The sequence below is a fragment of the Cervus elaphus genome, chromosome 26, assembly GCF_910594005.1.
Source record: "Cervus elaphus chromosome 26, mCerEla1.1, whole genome shotgun sequence".
NCBI classification, from domain to species: Eukaryota; Metazoa; Chordata; class Mammalia; order Artiodactyla; family Cervidae; genus Cervus; species Cervus elaphus.
The window spans coordinates 48,717,866-48,739,541 of NC_057840.1; the positions used below are offsets into that span (position 1 = coordinate 48,717,866).

The 21,676-nt window shown below is 50.8% G+C and overlaps 1 protein-coding gene across 2 annotated transcripts in view; it reads left to right on the forward strand.

The window, feature by feature from the left end:
• Positions 1 to 21,676, forward strand: part of SMOC2 (SPARC related modular calcium binding 2) — a 155,303-nt gene that overhangs the window by 130,302 nt on the left and 3,325 nt on the right. For both annotated transcript variants that reach the window (XM_043888666.1, XM_043888667.1), the window contains exons 10-12: positions 15,550 to 15,649; positions 17,455 to 17,729; positions 21,095 to 21,132. In XM_043888666.1, the coding sequence (XP_043744601.1) occupies positions 15,550 to 15,649; positions 17,455 to 17,729; positions 21,095 to 21,132 (413 nt within the window). The remainder of the gene's footprint in view (positions 1 to 15,549; positions 15,650 to 17,454; positions 17,730 to 21,094; positions 21,133 to 21,676) is intronic.

A 21,676-nucleotide genomic window follows, 5' to 3' on the forward strand; every position in this document is an offset into this window, starting at 1 on the left:
CCTCTCGGGTCTCATCTCTGTTGGCTGCAAAGTCCTACTGCAATCTGCGTCACTTGGGGAGTAGAAGGCAAGGTTCCTACTCTCTAATTGTCACCCCCAAAGACAGGCTCTGGGTCAACCCTTTATGACCATAAGTGATCACTTACTGGCACATAGTTAGCAAACTTTCAGAGCTGCTTATGTCCAGCAGGTACGTAAGCATGTATTTTCCAGCCATTTTATCTTGGAGGGTCCATGTCCCTCTGAATCAGGGTCTCTTCTGGCACTGAGGATGATGGCTGAAGGAGCCTTGGGCTGTACCTGCTTAAACATCCATGTTAGGCTGACAATATGGCCCTCAAGACGCAGGGCCGTCTTGCCCAGTTGTCTGTGAGTGTGTGGAGCCAGCTGCCTCTGGAGGGGAAGCCAGCCCCCGCCTCCTTGGAAGGGCCTCCTTCTCTCCAGTCTGTGTTATCATGAGGCTTCTTAGTTCATGTGATTCTCAAGGCAAACAGCTCCTCATGTAACCAGACTCCAAGGAGAGGTACACTCCAGGCCCCCAGTGTCTGGGAAGGGCTCAATCTTTATCAAAATCTAGGAAAAATGCACACAGTTTGTACATTCCTCTCAGTGACCCTGTAGGCTGACGTGTGGTTGGGTGGTCCCTGAGCCCTACCCCCTTCCTGCCCAGGCTGTAATGGACATCTCCCATAGTTAGCTCTCACCAAAAAGGATTGTGATTTTATTTCTTTTTAATTGAAGAAAAATATCAAGAGTTCCCATTGGATGATCAGATCACGTAAGCTCATGTATACAAAAGGCAAAAAGATAGGATGCTGAAAGATGAACTCCCCAGGTCGGTAGGTGCCCAATATACTACTAGAGATCAGTGGAGAAATAACTCTAGAAAGAATGAAGGGATGAAGCCAAAGCAAAAACAACACCCAGTTGAGGATGGGACTGGTGATAGAAGCAAGGTCTGATACTGTAAAGAGCAATATTGCATAGGAACCTGGAATGTTAGGTCCATGAATCAAGGCAAATTGGAAGTGGTCAAACAGGAGATGGCAAGAGTGAATGTTGACATTCTAGGGATCAGCAAACTAAGATGGACTGGAATGGGTGAACTTAACTCAGATGACCATTATGTCTACTACTGTGGGCAGGAATCCCTTAGAAGAAATGGAGTAGCCATCATAGTCAACAAGAGTCCGAAATGCAGTACTTGAATGCAATCTCAAAAATGACAGAATGATCTCTCTTCGTTTCCAAGGCAAACCATTCAATAACACAGTAATCCAAGTCTATGCCCTGACCAATAATGCTGAAGAAGCTAAAGTTGAACGGTTCTATGAAGACCTGCAAGATCTTCTAGAACTAACACCAAAAAAATATGTCCTTTTCAGTATAGGGGACTGGAATGCAAAAGTAGGAAGTCAAGAAACACCTGGAGTAACAGGCAGATTTGGCCTTGGAGTACGGAATGAAGCAGGGCGAAGGCTAATAGAGTTTTGCCAAGAGAACGCACTGGTCATAGCAAACACCCTCTTCCAACAACACAAGAGAAGACTCTACACATGGACATCACCAGATGGTCAACACCGAAATCAGATTGATTATATTCTTTGCAGCCAAAGATGGAGAAGCTCTATACAGTCAGCAAAAACAAGACCGGGAGCTGACTGTGGCTCAGAACATGAACTCTTTATTGCCAAATTCAGACTTAAGTGGGGAAAACCACTAGACAATTCAGGTAAGACCTAAATCAAATCCCTTATGACTATACAGTGGAAGTGAGAAATACATTTAAGGGAGTAGATCTGATAGACAGAGTGCCCGATGAACTATGGACAGAGGTTCGTGACATTGTACAGGAGACAGGAATCAAGACCATCTCCAAGAAAAAGAAATGCAAAAAAGCAAAATGGGTGTCTGAGGAGGCCTTACAAATCGCTGTGAAAAGAAGAGAAGTGAAAAGCAAAGGAGGAAAGATATACCCATTTGAATGCAGAGTTCCAAAGAATAGCCAGGAGAGATAAGAAAGCCTTCCTCAGCGAACAATGCAAAGAAATAGAGGAAAACAACAGAATGGGAAAGACTAGAGATCTCTTCAAGAAAATTAGAGATATCAAGGGAACATTTCATGCAAAGTTGGACTCAATAAAGGACAGAAATGGTATGGACCTAACAGAAGCAGAAGATATTAAGAAGAGGTGGCAAGAATACACAGAAGAACTATACAAAAAAGATCTTCATGACCCAGATAATCACGATGGTGTGATCACTCACCTAGAGCCAGACATCCTGGAATGTGAAGTCAAGTTGGCCTTAGAAAGCATCACTACAAACAAAGCTCATGGAGGTGATGGAATTCCAGTTGAACTCCTTCAAATCCTCAAAGATGATGCTGTGAAAGTGCTGCACTCAATATGCCAGCAAATTTGGAAAACTCAGCAGTGGTCACTGGACTGGAAAATGTCAGTTTTCATTCCAATCCCAAAGAAAGGCAATGCCAAAGAATGCTCAAACTACTGCACAATTGCACTCATCTCACACACTAGTAAAGTAATGCTAAAAATTCTCCAAGCCAGGCTTCAGCAATACATGAACTGTGAACTTCCAGATGTTCAGGCTGGTTTTAGAAATGGCAGAGGAACCAGAGATCAAATTGCCAACATCCGCTGGATCATCGAAAAAGCAAGAAAGTTCCAGAAAAACATCTATTTCTGCTTAATTGACTATGTCAAAGCCTTTGACTGTGTGGATCACATTAAACTGTGGAAAATTCTGAAGGGGATGGGAATACCAGACCACCTGACCTGCCTCTTGAGAAACCTGTGTGCAGGTCAGGAAGCAGCAGTTAGAACTGGACATGGAACAACAAACTAGTTCCAAATAGGAAAAGGAGTATGTCAAGCGTGTATATTGTCACCCGGCTTATTTAACTTATATGCAGAGTATATCATGAGAAACGCTGGGGTGGAGGAAGCACAAGCTGGAATTAAGATTGCTGGGAGAAATATCAATAACCTCAGATACGCAGATGACACCACCCTTATGGCAGAAAGTGAAGAAGAACTAAAAAGCCTTTTGATGAAAGTGGAAGAGGAGAGTGGAAAAAGTTGCCTTAAAGCTCAGCCTTCAGAAAACCAAGATCATGGCATCTGGTCTCATCACTTCATGGTAAATAGATGGGGAAACAGTGGAAACAGTGGCTGACTTTATTTTTTTGGACTCCACAATCACTGCAGATCACTGCAGATGGTGACTGCAGAAATTAAAAGACGCTTGCTCTTTGGATGCAAAGTTATGACCAACCTAGACAGCATATTAAAAAGCAGAGACATTACTTTGTCAACAAAGGTCCGTCTAGTCAAGGCTATGGTTTTTCCAGTAGTCATGTGTGGATGTGAGAGTTGGACTATAAAGAAAGCTGAGTGCTGAAGGATTAATGCTTTTGAACTGTGATGTTGGAGAAGACTCTTGAGAGTCCCTTGGACTACAAGGAGATCCAATCAGTCCATCCTAAAAGAGATCAGTCCTGGGTGTTCATTAGAAGGACTGATGCTGAAGCTCCAATACTTTGGCCACCTGATGTGAAGAGCTGGCTCATTGGAAAAGACCCTGATGCTGGGGGGGATTGGGGGCAGGAGGAGAAGGGGACGAGAGAGGATGAGATGGTTGGATGGCATCACGGACTCGATGGACATGGGTTTGGGTGGACTCTGGGAGTTGGTGATGGACAGGGAGGCCTGGCGTGCTGCGGTTCATGGGGTCGCAAAGAGTCAGACACGACTGAGCAGCTGAACTGAACCCGCATGTACAACACTGTGTTTCTACTTCATCTCCATGCCCTTGTTTTCCCACCGGTCACCACACAGAGGATTCCTTTCCCTGTTCCTCCCTCCCACCTTTCCTTCCACTTTCCCAGTCTGTCTCTATCTCTGGGGGTTGCTTTTTGTTTATTCATTTATTTATTTTGTTCCTGTGGGGACCAAGGAGGCAGCACCCAGCGGGCTCCGATGGGGAGGGTCTACATTCCAGACTGCAGAGCTGTCTCCCACAACACAGGCGGTGCTGAGCCTCCATGAAGGATGTGACCCAGCTCTTCCGACAGTGTCCAGGCTCTCAGCGGTGGCGGGGGTCATTCAAAGGGGCTTCCTCCCAGGCAGAGCTGACGGGCACTGGACATGGCCCTGGCAGGCTGGAGTACTGTGCAGGGCGGGGGTCCAGAGTCCAGAGCCCTGCAGCCCGCTGCGTCCCCGGACGCCTTTCAGGGGTGCCTTGGTGCTCGAGGGGCTTCCAGCCCCCATGCCAGCCTTTCACTTTGTAAACCTTCATTCTCTATCTTCATTAGTGTTTTGTGTTAACCCCCCACCCCTGCTGCACCCCCACACTGTTTTTGGAGGAGCCTGGTGGGCTGCAGTCCATGGGGTCGCAAAGAGTCGAACACGACTGAGTGACTAACACAAGTAAAGGTGTGACTTCATCTGTTTTAAGGCAGCTTTGAAAGCAGGACTCTTCCACATGGAGTGTTCACAGGTTCAAAGACAGCTTTTGGTGAGAAATGCCCAGGGCTTTTGCTACAAATTGTTCCAGGAGGTATGCAAGAGTAAGTCCAAGCGTTTGGATGTGGGAGCACTGCTCCATGGAGTGGACATTTGGCACTGAGCCCCGGGCCCCTGAGGACGCGCTGACCCGAGGATGCAGCCCTCGCTGGGGCTCTGCCTCCGCCAGGACCCTCTGGCATGTGATACGTGACCCGCTGGCCTGACGCAGCAGCACAAACCCAGACTGTCTTGCCCGCTCTGTTCGCTGAGGCGGAGCTTCAGGGCAGCCCCTGCTGGTCCGCCCCTGCCCCCCGCCGCCCAGACAGGGACTTCCAGCTCCACCAGCTTCCGCCGACCAAGCCCACTGGCCCCTCTGGGACGGTCCAGATGGATGCCTAGGGGAGTGCAGGCTTTAGTCCCAAGAGAAACGATGCTCCTGTGAAGGACATTATTACACATTTTCTGATGGAAATGCAAGTTCGTAAGTGCAGCCCTCTCTGGACTCTATGTTCACTCCCTAGACCCAGCTTCATCACGCCGTCAAGCCAGGAGACCCCGCGTTGTTGGGGCCACAGTTTCAAATGGTGCCGGTCACTGAGTCAGACGTGGATGAAGCATGTTTTTAAAGCGCCTCTTGTGGCAGTGGTGCTCAAGCAGCTTTAATTTGCGGTTACAGTCTTTCTTAGTTGTTGTCAGGTGCTTGGAGGAAGGCTGAGGATTCTTGCGTGGAGGGTCCTGGGCAGACTTGAGGTTTTAGAGGGCTGCGGTGGGCGTGGGGACCCTGAGCACAGAGAGTGAAGCAGAGGTCAGTGTTGGAGCTGCAGGGCTGGTGAGGAAAGTGGCGAATCTCCATCGGAGGGACGGTTGCGGTCAGCGTGGTCCTGAGCCCCAGCCCGCCCCATCCTGGCGGACGGGACGCCAGGAAGACAGTGCAGGATCGGGCAGCAAATCATGTGGGGTCTGCAATGTTTAGTCACTAACCTCAAAACAGCTCTGAAGTCCAGAATGTTGTCTTGTTATCAGTCAGGCTATTTGTGACTCAAACAAAGAGAAGAATTTGAAATTCAGGCAAAGAGTTGAAGTGATACAAGGAAGAAGCAAACTTTTTTTCTTTAAAGGAGAAAATGACTCACGTGTGTTTTTGTTCGTGCACGTGTACTCTGAGCTGGACCCGGGTGGACCTGGCAGGCCGACTGTGGGGTCCAGAGGGCTTGGCACCCTCACCCTAGAAAGGTTTCAGAAGTGGACGCTTTCAGTATAGAGTTTTCTTTGTTTAGATTCAGCCATAGTTTCTTGTCTCATTCATCAAATTGTCGACCAAGTTCTCCATTTTTGGCTCTGAGTGGCAGGTCTGGACATAGAGGGAAAAAAAAAACAAAACCCAAGACATGTTGCTTGAGTCACTTCCAAAATGTGACCCGACCTTCTGCTTCTGCAAGACCCAGCCTTTGGTGACTTGCCCAAATTCTGCCAAGGACATAACTGCTTCCATTCTGTAGGGAAGAATGTTTAGAAAAATCATCGAGGCAGCTTTTCTTACTGTGTTATCTGTGAAGGTTCACGCTAGCCTTTGCATTGAAACTGATTAAAACTGGGACTTGGCTTGGTCCTGAGATGCAGATGTTCGAGCAGATTCCTGGAGGTGTCCACTTTCCGCCTTGGCAGAGCAGAGTCTGCAGGCCTGTGACTGGCACGGTGGCTGAGGAGGGAGCTTCCCCGGAGGTGGGGTGACGTCTACCTCTTATCCCTCGTGCCTGGGTTACATTTCCCCCGAATCACAAGGGTGCGGAGATGGCGCAGGTCCCTTTTCCATTTGCTGCCTGGTGCAGGGGGTGGGGCTGGGACTGTGAGCGGGGGCGGCTGCTGCCCACTCTCCCCCCAGGCCGCACGCAGCCCCACTCTGTCATCTCAAAAGCTGTGCTTCCATGTTGGGTCTCCGAGGAGGTGATCGCCTCATGCATTTGATTAAAACCCAGGGGGCCCAGGGACTGGCTGGTGGGTCACTGGGCATCCTTGGCCGTGCCCTTCACCTCCTGTTTCCTCGTCTGCATTGTGGACCATCACGTCGTTTTGCGGTTACTGTTGTTGAGTGCTGGGGTTCTCCCACACTCTGTGCGTGTGGCCCTGTCCCTCGCTTTCTCCTCCCCTGCCTCATCTCCCCTCTCCTCTCCTGTCTCCCCTCCCCCCTCCCCTCCTGCTCCTCCTCTTCAGCAGGCTTTGCTGTGATGAGGGGTCTGACCCGGCAGAAGGAAGGGAGGGAAGCCAGGGCAGGCGCAGAGCCTCTGCAGACGTGAAGGGCAGGGTGCGGACCTCCAAGCCCAGGCTCCGTCTCTGCTGCAGGGACCCAGGCACGGATTGGTGTTTAGGGAGGTGGCAGAAATCGCCTTTGACTGAACGCTCTGGGATGGCTACGAAAACACTGGCTCACTCTTAATGTCTTAAAAGTGTAGCAAAAGGCAACCTCACTTGAAATCCAATCAAGGTCATGGGTGCTTTAAAGTGTAATTTACAAGCACGTCGTAGAGCAGAGGCTTATTTTTTACGACAGAGATGAAGGGCTTTTTACGGGTTTGTGGTGTGAACACACAGGCTGTCTACCTGGCTGTCTAGCCTGGCCCTTTCTTCAGTTCCTCGTAAAGGGTGTGAGAAGGCTGAGCTGTAGAGAAAGGCATCGAAGGGAGATGAACCGGGAGGCTGGGAAGGAAGCTTTCTCCCCTGGAGGGGAGGCCTGTGTCTGGACGCCCAGGCCCAGCCCAAGCCTCCTGGCCTGCGGGTCGCTGGGCCCAGGCTGCCCGCTCGCTCCTTCCTCTGGGTGGATGCTGGGCTGCAGGGTGAGGGGTGCTGCGTCCACTGGTGTTTCATGCCGAGCTCCAGGGGCAGAGACCTCCCTGCACCCCTGGGTCGCCTGGATTAGCCGGGCTTTGGTCTGCTTATGTAGCCGAGATTCCATCCGCCATTCCTCATTCACGGGATGTCGCCTTAGATCCTGCGGGTCTGGGGCAGGTGCCCCTCTGGGTGGTGCCATGTGCGTGCCCGCCAGGCACGTGGCCGTCCTCCCTGGGGCTGCAGTAAGAACCTTGTCCCTGTTGCTGCGTTCCCAGCCCGAGAACACTTCCCAGTCAGCAGCTGTCCTTCCAGCCCTGGCTCAGCCCTCGCAGGAAGGCGGCCGTTGTCTCAGGGAACAGTTCAGAAATGCTCTCAGCAATACCTGCCTGCACTGCTGGGTCCACCGGTGGAGAGCGGGCCGTGCGTAAAGAAAGGCGTGTGTCCAAAAGCGGGAAGCGATGCTTCTGTACCCAGCATCACCGCTCCCTGCTGAGTCGTAAATAGACACACGCGATTCCCGGGCACGGTGACCTCGGTTCTCTGACACACGCTGGGGCGCTGAGCTGACCCTGGCGGTCGGAGCCCCTCCAGGGGGTGGCTGGCACCACGTGGGCCCGGCCACGCCTCCTCGGGAGCCCCCTCTCTGGGAAGGACATGCTCTCTCCCCGCCCTGGCCCCGTGGTCGGTCTCGTCGAGTTGAGTGGGGGGGAGGTGCCCACACATCCTCACGTCACGTCTGGTGCTGGAACAAGGATGGGAAGAAGGGCCAGTGTGCCAGGCTTTGAGAGAAGACAGTCACTGCTGACTCCTCCTCCGTGGTTTTAAAAAATGCTTCATGTACCCATTTCACGGTCAGGGATCATTCCAGACCTTGTGCTCAGGAGAAGAGCCAGGCAAAGTCTGAGGAGACAGGGAGGGGAGGATGAAGCCCATGGATCGGGAACCATCACTGGTGACCCTCATCCTGGGAACAGCACCTGCAGGTCAGGACACCTCGTTATCACGGGGACATGTGTCCTCAGACGCTCCTGTTTCTTAGCTCCCTGGGGACTGTCCCCAGCGTGGGAGCCGAGGAGAGCCTGTGTCTCCTGCAAGCAGATTCCTACTTCTGTCACTGTCAGCCCTCCTCTCTCGTCACCAGCGCTTTATTTTATAAGCTCCTTGAGGGTAAAAGCAGCGCTTCTCACAGAAGGTGTGGCTAACAGTTACCACACAGATGTTTGAGGACGTGCTGTTGTCCTTGAGAAGTGTAGGGGTTGCGGGACACCCACCGTCTCTCGAGTACATATCCCACTGAACATATCAGATAGTGCCAATTCCTGGCGCACATGCTGGGCTCAGACAACCCACCCAAAGGAGAACTAAAACTGAAGGTCTGAGTGCGGCACGTCCAGCCAAGGAGCCTCAGGCATGAGAGCACCGGGAGGAGGCCTCTCCGAGCCCGACTTCCTCTGACCACGTCTCCAGGAGAACAACTCCCGGGGTCCCTTAGGCGTGGGCTTCAGCCAAGATCTGATGCTCACCAGTGCATTATTGAATGTTAAGTAATCAAAGCACAGCCTCAATCCTAAAATCCTCTTTGTTTAGAATAAAAAAAGCTTGTAGAACCTATGAAAATAAATATATAAAATAAGTGAATATTAGAAAAGATGAAAAGCTAGAGCTAATACACAGGAGTAGTGATTTTTTTTGCTTTTAGTCTTAAGGTTGGAAATATTTGTGCTTTTCCTTTAGGGCCTTTTGTGAGAGTGAACTCACTGTGTCCCGCATTGGTGTCCTAAAGTATGAACATGTGTGCGCGCGCACGCTCAGTCGCTCAGTCGTGTCCCACTCTTTGCGACCTCATGGACCGTAGCCCACCAGGCTCCTCTGTCCATGGGATTCTCCAGGCAAGAATCCTGGAGTGGGTTGTCAGGCCCTCCCCCAGGGGACCTTCCCAACCCAGGAATTGAACCCAGGTCTCCCACATTGCAGGTGGATTCTTGACCCCTGAGCCGCCAGGAAAGCCCAAACACGTATGCGGAGGCGTCCTGAGTGTGTCTATCCTGCAGCGCGGGGCCTCCTGGTGCCCCCCCCGTCATCTTCTTTTTTTGTAAATCCTGTTGTTGTTCGTTTTCGGCTGTGCTCGGGCTCTGTCGCTGTCCCCTAGCCTTCTCGCGCTGTGGCGAGCAGGGGCCCCTCTCTGGTTGCGGTGCTGAGTTCTCACCGCGGCGGCGTCTCAGGCTGCCAAGCGCGGGTGCCAGGCTCACAGCCTCAGTGATTGCAGCGCACAGGCTCGGTCGCTCTGCAGCAGACTGACCCCCCTGGACCGGGGGTGGAGCCCGAGGCCCCCGCACTGACAGGCAGCCTCCTAACCCCTGGACCACCAGGGACGTCCGAACACCGTCATGTCGACCGTGACACTCAATTCCCAGCTGGTGGGGATGTCTATAAAGATACGTTTTCTGTACTTTTTTATTAGCCAGAGGTATGTTTTAAGCATGCTTTAAGAAACTTTTCTGATTACCTCTGTTTAATGTCTTTAACATTTGAACTGCATACAAAGTTAAAAATTAAGAACAAGGCACTTATTAAATTAAGGCAGGTGGTCCTGAGGTGGGAGTGTGGGGGTGGGAAGTGGGGTCAGTAAAGTTTCAGGAACTCCAGGTGCGGGGACCCCTTCTGGACCCTGGGGCCCCAGGTGGGATGCCGGGACCCCAAGGCCTGAGATGGGCTTGTTGTACATGTTTTGGGCACGTCAGTGCTTGGGAAACAGCACGCCAGCTCCGCGTCTAGCTGAGGAGAGCCTGGACTAGGAAGGAGCCTGGCATTCTGGCCGAGTGGAAGTGCAGGCCTGTGGACTCGAGGGCGGGTGGAGGTCAGGGCAGACCTCACAGACTGTCGGAGCCTGCAGAGCGGAGAGCCCGGTCCCTCACATTCCTGGCTGCAGACTGTCTCCCGGCCGAGTCCCGAGTCTCAGGGCCTCCACACAGTGCCAGAGTCTGTAGACCTCCCCTTCTCTCCTCCACATCTCTGCTGTGGGTTAAACTGTAAGGACCAGTGTCCCACCATCCTATCTCCCACCTCTATGACTGACCCACCGAGGATGGTCTGATCCTATGCCTCGCTTTCTCCTGCCCATCTGCAGGAGGAGTCTCCCTCCAGGGAACAAACCCACTTCCTCTGCACACAGGGACGGAGGTGATGTTCCAGCTCCGGGACACGAGGTTTGTGCAGGGAGCTCGTTGCAGCTCCCCCCGCCTGCCAGTAACACACAGGAAAAAAGAATAGCATGATTCATCCTGTGTTTGCGTTCACTTTCAGGCAAAGGTAATTGAGAAAGAAATTATGAACCACTCAGCTGCTTTTATGTGGTCCAAAATATCATACATGAAATTAAGGGATTTAAAATCTGCAGACTGAAGGTGGGAGGAGAAGGGGACGACAGAGGATGAGATGGCTGGATGGCATCACTGACTCGATGGACATGGGTTTGAGCAGACTCCGGGAGTTGGTGATGGACAGGGAGGCCTGGCGTGCTGTAGTCCATGGGGTCGCCAAGAGTCAGACACGACTGAGCGACTGAACTGAACTGAACTGAAAATTCACGTAGGTTAGCAATTTGTAGATTGTGTTAGTCTTCAGGCAAGAGTGGGTTTAATCTGCTCAGAGACAGTTATCAGTGTTTGTCCTCACGTTTCTAGAGGAACAGGTGCAACTTAATTCCAGTTTCTCACAACCTTTGGAGGCAGCAGATGGCAGCTCTCGCTTCTGACCCACACCCTGCAGGTCAAATGTGTTCATGTCACTCTGGGAAATTGCACAAAACTAGGCTTCCCTGAAAATTTGTGTGATAAATTCTTAAAAGTTTGGGAGAAGGCAGACTTCCAAAACTTGAGGAGTTAAAACTGTGAACAGGGAAGCAGATAATTACAGTGGGATGAACACGCGTGCGGGTGCACACACAGCTCCTCAGAGGGATCCAAAAATCAGAGAACGGTTTCTTATTTCCATTTCACGTTATTTCTCACCTATGTTAGTTTCACAGACATTTGAAATAATAAACCCGCCAGATGAAGCTTTTAAGCCCACTCAGTGCCAGATGCTTTAAAGCCCGGTTGATGTCTCTCACTGTCCCCTGACCCTTCACCGCATCTTGTCACCCGGTCAGCCATGGACCCTCAGCCCCGCTTCCCCTGACCCGCAGCCCCTAGACCTCACCTGCTGGGCAACGCGCGGACCTCGGTTAGGCATGGTGTTGGCTGACACGGTCCAACACTGTGTACTATGTACAACACCATCCAATGAGGACATGGCCAGTCTGCCTTCCCTGTCTCGGTGTTGGCTTTCCTCTCGAGGGCGATCCTGAGTGTGCTGGGTGATGGGAGAGGAGCAGATGCCAGTTACCACGTGGAGTGGAGTTTCCCAACGTGGTCGAGGTCTCAGCCCCGAAAATGTTTCCATCTGTGTTTGCAAGAAAAAGGGAAAAGATGAAACAGTCAAGTTGCTGAAGTCAGTGATTTCTACACCAAAAATGTCTATTTTTAAAAATAAAGATGTCTCATAGACAGGGCAGAATGCATTCATTTCAGGAGTTAACAAGTGAAATAGTTTTTAAGGCATCAGCTATGAACCAGGTTCCTGGGGCCACACAGAGCCTGTGTCTGGGGGGCAGCAGCCACCGGCTCACTGCCGAGGAGCTCGCTGGGCCCGGGGACTGAGGCTGGGATGTGGACACCCGCTCACGCAGGTCAGGCCAGGATTATAACCCGAGTGTCTGCACAGGACTCCGACAGGATGCCAAGTATTTTCCTTGGATTTCACAGATAAATGAAATCAACTGAGCATTTCCAAGCCAAGCAGGCTGCTGGGTTTTGCCTTAGATGTATAAATAAATGGTTGCAGCCCTTCTGCTTCCAACTTGGAGAGGGGCCGTCTGGCTCCCCCCTCCACGAGTGTCTCTTTAATGGGCGGTCAGGTCTCCGTGGAAGGTCCTGGTGCGGGGTTGTCCCTGCCCTGAGCCGCCCCGACCCGAGCCCTCTGGGCCTGCTCCACGTCCAGCAGGGAGTGAGCCTGCGGGTGGACACAAATACGCGGTGACTCTGGGTCCCGTCACGGAGCCTGCCGGCCGCCGTTTCCCCAACATGAGGTTTACGGGCACTGGGGGCCATGCCAGGCCCTACAGGCAGAGGGAATGGAGGTGAGCTGCTGTGGGGGAGGCCGGGCCCCCTCGAGTGGGCACCTGCTGTCCCCAGGTGAGCGACCCGCTGAGCTGGGCCCAGGGCTCGGAGGCTGCTGGCCACAACGCGTGGTCTGCAGGCAGGACGTGGAGCTCTGTGGTGGTCGCTGCGGCCCGTGGCCCGAGGGGGCAAGCATGAGGGAGGCTAGGGACGCTCTGTGCTTCCTGGGAAACCCGACAGCCGGGGGCCCGGCTCCCTTCGTCCCCCAGCTCTGAGGCTCCTCGGGAGGCCCAGTCCAGTTCCTGGTACCGCTGTCACTTCTCATATAACCAGAAGCCACTTCTTAATCGTGCGTGCTCTGCATTTTTCCTTCGAATTTTTTCTCATTTTTACAAACGTCGTGGAGGATGAGCAGGCGCAGGACTCCTGTGTTCCCAGGAGGAGGCGTCCTCCCAGGAGAGCTGGGGAAAGCTGGGGGCTGAGGTGCAGGCAGGAGGTGAAGCCTGTGGTCCTCGCCCCCCTCCACCCTTGGTCTACCAGCCTTTGGGACCTCCTGGCCCTGACGTGTTATCATTGTTGTCCAGTTGCTAAGTTGTGTCTGACTCTGTGCGACCCCATTGACTGCACCACGTGAGGCTTCCCTGTCCTTCACCGTTTCCCAGAGTTCGCTCAAACTCACGTCGATTGAGTCGACGATGCCATCCAGCCATCTCATCCTCTGTGTGGGGACTATTTTCCCAGCATGCTGACCACAGTGGGTGCTGCCCCGGCCCTATTTGTTCACACACATATTCAGAGTTGGTGCAGCTGTTTCTGTTTCATGAGGGGCTGTCCTTGAAACCAGCAGCCGCAGGTCTCTGAGTGTGAGGTCGCCCGGCATCTGTCTCCCCGTCAGGGGAGGACGTGGACCCGTGCACCGGGGTCTGCTGGATCTTAGGGTTGCTCACCCCTGAGTCCCAGGCCTCCGCCTGGGTCTGAGCACAGCTTGTGGAGGAAGCACAGCGCTGTCGTCGGGGCGTCCGTCGCAGGTTGGCGTTGCGTGTGAGATTCTTAGCTGTTCACACTAAAGCGCGTGTCCACGTCCACGCAGCGTGGGCGGGAATCGTCTCGGGAACAGTAGCTCCATTTCTTGGCGCCTAAACCATCTTGTCCTTTTCTTTACTCAGGTGAAGTTTAGTGTCTTTGCAAATAAAAATGAAAGGTATTCTTTTGTTGGACTGACGTGACCTGTCAACTGCACAATATAATCCTTAGCAGGAAGATACCTGCACTTTAAAGTCTGTAATTTACACTATGGTAAAAAAAAAAATGCTAATAGCAGCACTGACTTAATATTTCTTGGTTTAGAAGTAGATTAAACTTTCAATGTTAACTGTTCTGTGCGTTAAAGCTTTCTAAATCTTTTAGATGCGATTGGTCTTGTGTATCATGATGAATATATCTCATTTTCTGATTAAAAACCTTTACCTCATTTGGGGGATGTGATTAAATTGGCAGCAAAGGTAACCGGGGTTGATCCCCACTGAAGTCATACTCACCACACAAAAGGCCGGGATCACTCGTCCTTACAGCCGTCCAGGCCCGAGCGGTGCCCTCGGTTCGGCTTTCCCCAGACACTGGCCCACGTTCGTCTCTGGTGTCCGGATGCCAGCGGGTGTGGGGATTCCCGGGGGCGCAGCTGGGCCGGGGTGGGCGGTGCACACCCTCTGGGGCACCCCTGCCCTACCCAGGTGGGAACCAGCCTGTCCGGCAGAGCGCCGGCCTGAAGCTCAGCACCCTCAGGCCTGCTTGCTGCCCTCTGTCCTCTCGGCAGTCGACAGGCTGCTCTGGGGGAGCCCAGCGCTGTGCTGAGGGGTGCTACCCTGCCCTGAAGCGGGCGATGACCACCACGTCCACATGACCATCCCAGACGCGCTGTGCCGAGGGTGCTGCCTGCCCTGGAGCGGACGATGACCTCGTCAGATGACCGTCCCAGACCGGCTGTGACAAGGGGCGCTGCCCGTCCTGGAGTGGGCAATGACCACTGCATCAGATGACCGTCCCAGACATGCTTGCAGCCGCAGGTCTGCTGCTCCCTCCCCAGGGAGTGGTTAATGTGATATTTTATTTTTTCCTTGAAAAGTAACAGTCTCCCTGGGGGTTTCCCCTGTAGATCACAATCTCCTTTGCTAATTGTATTCGTAGGGGAACAACACAGCTCTTTTTTCACCCTCCCCCGACCCTTTGGGATTCGCATCTGTTTTCTGATATGTGTATTTAACGAAGTGGAAACCAGCGTAAATGGATTCCTGATACAGGCAATTAACATGTGCTTGAATAATAATAACAAAAACTCAAGTGTCAAAAGGAGGTTTGTGAAACCCCGAGCTCTCCGACTGTGTAAACAAGCGGGTCTCGAGTGACTTGGCTGCCACACTCAGCGCTGCTGTCCAGTCCAGTCAGAGGCTTCCTCCTGCTTCTCAGAGCCCAGGAAAGACGTGCCCAGCTGCATCTCTTCATCCCAAAACGCTGAGGGTGGAGGGGGCTTGGGGACCGTTCAGTGACCTCTCGGAGGTGAAGAGCATTGTGGAATGTTAAGCTTCAGGTGAACTCCTCTGCAGAATCACTCGAGGGCCATGAGCCAGCTTCTGTCTCAGGTTCATCCGACCGGATGCCAGCGAGTCCTGCCCCAGCCCTGTGAGCCTGGGTTTCCCAGCCTCGGGGCTTCCTACCTAACGGGGGCAGTGATGCCACCTGCCAGGGACTGCCGCTTTGGGGGCCAGTGAGATGGTAATGCCCATCTCTTGGTGTTGTGAAATAATTCAAGAAATCTTAGAGACTGTAGTTTTCAGAAGCTGGAGTTTAAAATCAACATGTGTGGGCAGCAGCGTACTTGCAGGTGTTCCAACGAACTCACTGATATAAGGTGCCTGACCCCCAGACCTCTGAGTCCTAAACCAGCCCTTCTTTCCATCACAGGGAAGTCTGCTGTACTCTGTGAGTTCTGGGAAATGTGAACAGATGTCTGTACTTGTTTTTTTTCTCTTTTTTCTCAGGTTGTCCTGGTGCCAAAAAGAACGAGTTTCTGACGAGTGTGCTGGACGCGCTGTCCACGGACATGGTCCACGCGGTCTCCGACCCCTCCTCCCCTGGCAGGTGGGTTGCCCTTGACCTTGGAGCAGGGGGCTAGGACGGAGCCTGGTGGTCGGGGGCTCTCGGAAGCTGGAAGGCAGGGTCTAGCCACTGGAGTCTCGGGGGTCAGCTTAGCGGGCACAGCAGAGCCCGGAGCGGAGGAGACCCCTCCCCAAGCGTGAGGTCCTTGCCTGGAGGAGGTTTGCTGGGCAGGTTTTCCTGTGATGCGATCAGTCCTGTGAGGATGTTGCTGGCGTGGGACCAGGCCGAGGCCCTGGGGCTTCCCCAGGTTCCATCAGGTGGAGGGCGCTGACGCTGGCCGGGGGAGACGGGGGCCTGGGAGAACCCGGCCAAGGGGGCTCCCTGCTTCAGAATGGTGTTTCAGAGCCAGTGACTGGATTTTATAAATACATCCCATTAAATTGTTTGATTTAAAATTCTCGAAATAGGATTTCTTTAGTAAAATATATATGATGTAACATTCGCCCTCTCAACCCTTTCCGGGGCTGCGATTCAGGGGTGTTAATTGCGTTATCTCTGCTCAGAGTCTGATCTCTGAACCTCGGGGGGCTTGCCCTGAGCGCCTGGCAGATGCACTTGGTTCTGGGGCTGAGGCTTTGAGCTCCGCTTCCTGAGACATGGTCGAGTCCCCGAAGCTGACCTGTGTCTGTGGGTGACTGTCCGCCCACAGGAGGGTCATATCCAGGGTTTAATGGACGTGGTGTCTCAAACACTGGCTCTCCCCTGTTAATTAGCGATCATCAGTCTCTTTATCTCAAAGCACGTTTTCTGATTGGGAACCTCACTGTCTGTATTTTCTTAGATCACTGGCCTTCCTCCCCAAACCTTGATTATTCCATCTCTTCTAGCTGATCTAAGATTTCTGGTCCCCTTGACTCAAAGCCCCCCCTCTGGGTCTCTCTCTCTGTCTCTGCTTAAGAGTCAGAATGGGGAAGAATAAAGGGCAGGGCTATGAATCCAGTAGAAAGTTAAACTGTACAAAACCACCCAAAGTTCAAATTGACATCTTATATTCTCAGAAAGATTACTCTTCTCTGTAAGACTACAGTTGAAAACAGTAAGTGAATTTCCATCCTAGAAGGTCCTCTGAAAGTTTGAGAAACAGTCAACAGTCTCAGAAAGCCCTAATACCCGGGAACGTCTGGTGTTTGGCTCACTCTTGATGCTCATAGCAACACAGAGATTGACAGCTGGCTGAGGAAGCAGGACCAGGGCCTCCCTGAGCGCCTGCCGGCATCTTCCACTTAGTAAGAAACCACGACATAAGATCAGGGTTTCCACGATCAGCCTTGAACGCAGAACTTCTGGAAGAGTTTTTAACTTATATCTTAAAATACCAAGCTTTCTTTTTCAATCCAGGGTAGGATGTCTGGTTACCACTTTAGGACACACGTTAGTTTTTACCTTTTAGTTTACCTGTGACATCAACGGCCTGCCCAGGAGCGCAGTTAGAGGCGTAGAAAGCCTCAGGGTGCAGGTAGTAGAGATGCGCACCCGTGATCCGAGTGGCGGTCCACGGGGCCTGGTCCTCGAGACCTGCCAACACCCGGTGTGCGACAGGCCTGTACAAACTCACTGTGCCACTTGCAAGTTTGAAACCAACTTGAAAATGTTTGCCAAATCTCTTTTTTAAGTTATTAAAAAAAATCATTCTTATATTGAAGGGCAAAGCCAGGCAGCCTTATGCCTCAGGAAGGAGAAGGTGACAAGCAGGTCCCTCCATTGGGGAAATTCAGAGCTGGGCGGGGATGCCTTTCTGGACAGACCAGGACCGGGGCAGGGGTCCTGACCACCCACGTGTCTTCCAGGCTCTCAGAACCTGACCCCAGCCACACGCTGGAGGAGCGGGTGGTCCACTGGTATTTCAAACTGCTGGATAAAAACAACAGCGGGGACATCGGCAAAAAGGAAATCAAGCCCTTCAAGAGATTTCTTCGGAAGAAGTCCAAACCCAAGAAATGCGTGAAGAAGTTTGTGGAGTACTGCGACGTGAATAACGACAAGTCCATCTCCCTGCAAGAGCTGATGGGCTGCCTGGGCGCGACCAGAGAGGAAGGCAAGGCGGACACAAGGAAGCGCCACAGTAAGCCTTTCTCCTTACTTTGCAGCCACCCCCGTCCACTCTCCATGCCTCTGCTGAGAGTTAAGACAAGAAACGGTCCCAATAGTCTGAGGGTGGAGGCAAGTGTGATGTGCCATCTGACTGTAGGTCCCCTGCTCACGGAAATGCTGGCAGACCCTCGGGGAGTGGTCGGGGGAGCAGGCTTGGAAAGGAGAGAGCTCAGTTGTGTCTAGAGACGCATCTTAACTCTTCTGTCCTCGGGAGGGGTGGGGAGCCTGCCCTCCCCAAGTGGCCAACTTCTGATGCTGAAGAGCAAACTGGGGACCCCTGGGAGCCACTTGGGGACCCCAGGCATGGCCCCCGACCAAACCTTCAGTCTGATAATTAGCCGCTCAATCATTCCTGTTTCCAAACGGTCGTTTCCGCGGTTGAAACCGTTTCAGCTGTGCTGCCGGTTGGGCAAGTCTCTTCCGGACCCCGAGCGCTGTTCCGAGCGCTGGACCACCAGCCAACACCTTGGTCCCTGGGGCCGGGTGGGGTCCACGGGGCCTCTCCCACCACTGCTGCGTTATGATCCCATCTTCCTGTTGCCGAACTTGCAGCACATTTGAAACGTGAAGCAACTCTGAGAGCAGAGTCTGGAGCATCGGTAGATGGTGGTCTATATGCCTCCCTGTATTTGTAGCTCGACTGGGATGGGAAAGCCCTGGCCCCTGTGGTGGTAGTTTAGTTGCTAAGTTGGGTCCGACTCTTGTGACCCCATGGACTATAGCCCGCCAGGCTCCTCTGTCCATGGGATTCTCCAGGCAAGAACACTGGAGTGGGTTGCCATTGCCTTCTCCAGGGAATCTTCCCCACCCAGGAATCGAACCCAGGTCTTTTCCTTGCAGGCAAATTCTTTACTGACTGAGCTACGAGGACTGATGGCCCCTGATCTCCCCCAAATAATCTAACGTAGTAAAAATGACAATTTGTTAAAACATGAGCATTGGCGATTTGGATAAAAAATTAGCTGATTTGCAGCTCCTTTCTTTTTCTTTTTTTTTGTGCTGAATTTCTCTTAGTTTTTTCCTACTGTTAGTTTTCTTCAATTTTATTATTGTTTATTTTTTCCTATCCTGTGTCATTTGAAATAGGGAGAAGTCAAAGAAGCATAAATATTCAGGAGAGATTATTTCTAAATACCCAAGCTGTTACGGGTTTCTTTTCTTTTTTTTTTGCTCACTACCTAACAATACATTTTTATCCTAAAAAATATGAGAAATCAAATAAAGAACATGCATAACATGTGATCTTTTATTTTGAGACAAACATCAGACCAGATCTATAGCTTTCCAAACACGCTTTCTGTTCATATATGCATGCAGTTGTTGGCATCGTGACCGTGACTGAACAGCAAATACGTGCATATTTATGCGCTGTGGTTGTCACTACAAACGGGGTCATGATATGTATACTTAATCACGTTCATTTTTGCTTTAAGCAATTAAACAAGATTTTGCATTTAAATTTTTGCAACCAAGACATATTATTGGGAGCATGATCTCAATTTTCGCTATTAGAAAAAAATGCAAAAATGAAAAAATATCCTGAAAAATATTGAGAAAAGATAGAACATAGAAAAAATATTTCCCAAGGGTTCAGGAAAAAATTCACAAAAGATGACATCATGTCTTCATGATTCTTGTACAGAAAATGACAATTGTACAGAACATCAGCAATTAGGAAATGCTCATTTTTCAGCAAATTGTTTTTCACCCAAATTGCCATGCTGGCTATAGTCTCTCAGGCGTATTGCCTTACATCTCAATGTCCAGTCTCACCTGGAAGTGACCAGTATCATTTGATACCACGACATCACCCCCACCCCCCACCCACCATCCATCGCTAAGCTTCACATTGGGAGCTGGGAGGTACACGCTCCTTTTTTCACTGAAAACTGTTTTCATTGATGTGGCATGGCTTCATATTTATTTTAATGATGTACATTCTGTTTCATTCAGATTAATTAGCAGGTTATTTTTTTGCCCTTTATGTATTTTTAAAAACTCCTTCATGGAGTTTTTCCCTACTCTGTCTTGAGTGGAATATTTCACCCAGGGTCATTAATGAAATTTATATTCCATTCATCTATAGAGCAAAATTCTAGACTCATAGAAATGTTAACTTTTCTTGCTGTAACTTAGCTTTAATCTGTGGCTACCTCCAATGATCAGTAGACTATTTACTGTAAAAGAAACCAAGAAAAATCTGGCAATTGTTGAAAGCCCAGTTGGTTAGAATAGATTCAAAGTATCAGTTTAATATTCTCTGAATTTGAACTAATGGCCCAACACCTGCTTTCTCTATAAAGTTGTCATTGCAGGCCAAACAAAGTGGAGAGTGGCAACAGCTATTATCCAGATCCTTGAATCATTCAAACCTACAAGTGAAAGAAATAGTCCATTTAGCTACTACTTACTCGATATTTTTCTAATTTGCTTAATACATTTGTGTTTCAACTGATCATGCTCTGTTTCTGATTGCTTGAATATAACAAGAGAAGAGGTTTGAACCTGAAATAATTTTGCTTTTTAGTTTATTAATTGAATGAATGGTCATTAGCAATTAATCAAGGCATTTGGGGTTAGGGGTGCTGCCCTCCACCTACTGACTCATTCAGAAGATATTTATCAGGGGCTCCCTGCTCAAAGCATTGGCAAAATCACAGTAAATGAAACAGACAAAAATCCATGTACTTCTAGGGCTTACATTTTAGTGTGGAAACAAGAAATGAAATAAATGGGGAAAATCCACTATAACGGGTTCTGCTTGCTAAGGAGGTGATGCGGGGAGACTGGAATTCCAGGTGGAGGTGTGGAGGCAGGAAAGTGTCTCCACAGGTGAGGTCCCAGGTCCCTGTCCTGAAAGAGGCTCAAGCCAAGAGGTGGAGCCAAGCAGGATCTGGGAATAGTTATTTTGAGCCAACCAGTTAAATGATTCTCGTGATTTAAATATAAAACCCAAAGCTTTCAGAGCGCCGGCATTACGCACTGGACACCCCAGCGCCTGGATCGCCTCTCCCTGGCGGAGCTTGAGAAACTGAGGAAGGCGCTCTCCACGGCGAGTGGACACGCCTGTGGAATCTGGGGGCAAAATGGAACAGTCTTCTGAAGTTGGGCTAGAGTGTCTGTGTTGTTGGAAATTGTTTATATACTGGCTTTTACGATCCATTATTTATGCTCCATGCTGAGCATGTGTGTAAAGCCTGTTTTCTCAAAGTTTGCTGGCGGATGCCTCTTCCCTGTAGTCATGTGGATCTCTTCCTGAAGAAGTCTACTTAACCTTTTACTAATGAAGTGTATTTGGTTTCTAATCTCTCTCTCTCTCTCTTTTTCCCCTGCTAGCCCCTAGAGGTAATGCTGAAAGCACTTCCAATAGACAGGTGAGTGTGTTTACACTGTAGCTGTAATAACTGGCTGCTTTAGTTGTAGGTAACAACAACTGAAGTTCTTTTCATTTGGAAAGTGAAGCGCCTTCCAAGAAAGGAACAACTTACCCTGTCAATACCCCTGTGAGGCCTCAGAGAGCGCGGCAAGCTTCTGTCAGAAATCATCAACTTGATGAATTATCAACTTCCAAGATTTTGCCCTAATTATTTATTTTACTACTTGAAATTTCAGTTATTTATTATTTTGAGAAAGATTTCTGAGTCCCCCTGTTTTGTGGGACAATGTATGTGTATATATATTTAAACAGCTTTCCGGGATCTGCACCTGTGAGTTATTGCTTGTTTGGTGAAGGAGACTGCAGGGCTGGGTGCCTTCATTTTCCGCCAAGAGCCACCTCGGAAGGGACTCAGCTTCCTGTCATCTGTGCTCATAGACCCCCCTCTGCTCTTCTGAGGCTGGGTCTCCATCTGCAGTTAGAGGAGGTGACCGTGTCATCCCAACCACAGCCCTCTCGGGCCTAGAGTCTCTTCGGTTCCT